The sequence below is a fragment of the Limulus polyphemus genome, unplaced genomic scaffold (assembly GCF_000517525.1).
Source record: "Limulus polyphemus unplaced genomic scaffold, Limulus_polyphemus-2.1.2 Scaffold3081, whole genome shotgun sequence".
In the NCBI taxonomy this organism is placed as follows: Eukaryota; Metazoa; Arthropoda; class Merostomata; order Xiphosura; family Limulidae; genus Limulus; species Limulus polyphemus.
The window spans coordinates 98,401-99,552 of NW_013668691.1; the positions used below are offsets into that span (position 1 = coordinate 98,401).

Genomic DNA, 1,152 nt, shown 5'->3' on the forward strand with positions numbered 1-1,152 from the left:
GTGGGTGTTTACTATCACTTGAATTGGTGAGTGTTTTCTAACACTAGAAGTAGTCAGTATTTTCTATCACTTGAACTGGTCAGTGTTTCTAACACTAGAATTGGTCAGTGTTTCTATCACTTGAATTGGTCAGTGTTTCTATCACTAGAATTGGTGGGTGTTTTCTAACACTAGAAGTAGTCAGTATTTCTATCACTTGAATTGGTCAGTGTTTTCTATCACTAGAATTGGTCATTGTTTTCTAGCACTAGAAGTGGTCAGTGTTTTCTATCACTAGAATTGGTGGGTGTCTTCTAGCACTAGAAGTGGTCAGTGCTTTCTGGCGCTAGAAGTTTTTTATATTTTTTTATTGAATAATTGAACAAATGTGAAATATTTAGCATATGAAATTCAATAAGAACGTTTTTTTTTAGCCACAATGATTCACTGAAACCATATTGGTTTTCTTTCTCACCTTTTTCAAACGACCATCATCTGTTCCAACAAAGGCTAACGTGTGCTCAGCTGTCGTAGTAGTGGTTACTGCTTTATAAATGACGTTCCTGTCTTCAATGGCAGCAAACACACCCAGAGGAATCGACCCGTTGATCTTAAGCGCTTCCCCACAAAAATCGAGGACGTTACCCCCTTTCTGAAAAATGAAATTCAACAAGCAAGTATAAACATTTCGGTATTCATTTAAATAAGCCATTCCTATCTGGTTAAATATTATAATTAACACATGTTTTTAGAAAATAATGTATATACTGGTCAGTTATACAATTTCACAGGCTGTTCTGTCTGAAAAAGACCAGTTCGTTGTTACAAAGTACTAAAGTGTAATGTCAGGAACCTTGGGATTAACGGTCACAGCTATGGTAATTGGTTCAATTACTTTTTCTGTATACACTATCCTGCCACAAGGATTTAGACGTGAAGCAATAGAGGACAGTCCTAATACAAAGTAGTACTATCGTTGTCCTGAATAACTATGAGGCATGCTCTAATCTAGTATAATTTGATCAATCGTTGATCACTGATGACCCGTGATCCAATTTCTTAAAGGAATCATTATAGATGATCACAAAAATGTCCCACAGCCATTCTAAAAATATTATTACCGTAACTCTGAAATCAAACTTTCTTAATAATGTTACGTCTCCGTTCGTTAGT

At 35.6% G+C, this 1,152-nt stretch overlaps 1 protein-coding gene across 1 annotated transcript in view; it reads right to left on the reverse strand.

Annotated features, from left to right (window-relative positions):
• LOC106468620 (plexin-B-like) overlaps positions 1-1,152 on the reverse strand; it is a 69,664-nt gene that overhangs the window by 60,241 nt on the left and 8,271 nt on the right. The window contains exon 2 of the mRNA XM_022396965.1: positions 455-631. Within this exon, the coding sequence (XP_022252673.1) occupies positions 455-631 (177 nt within the window). The remainder of the gene's footprint in view (positions 1-454; positions 632-1,152) is intronic.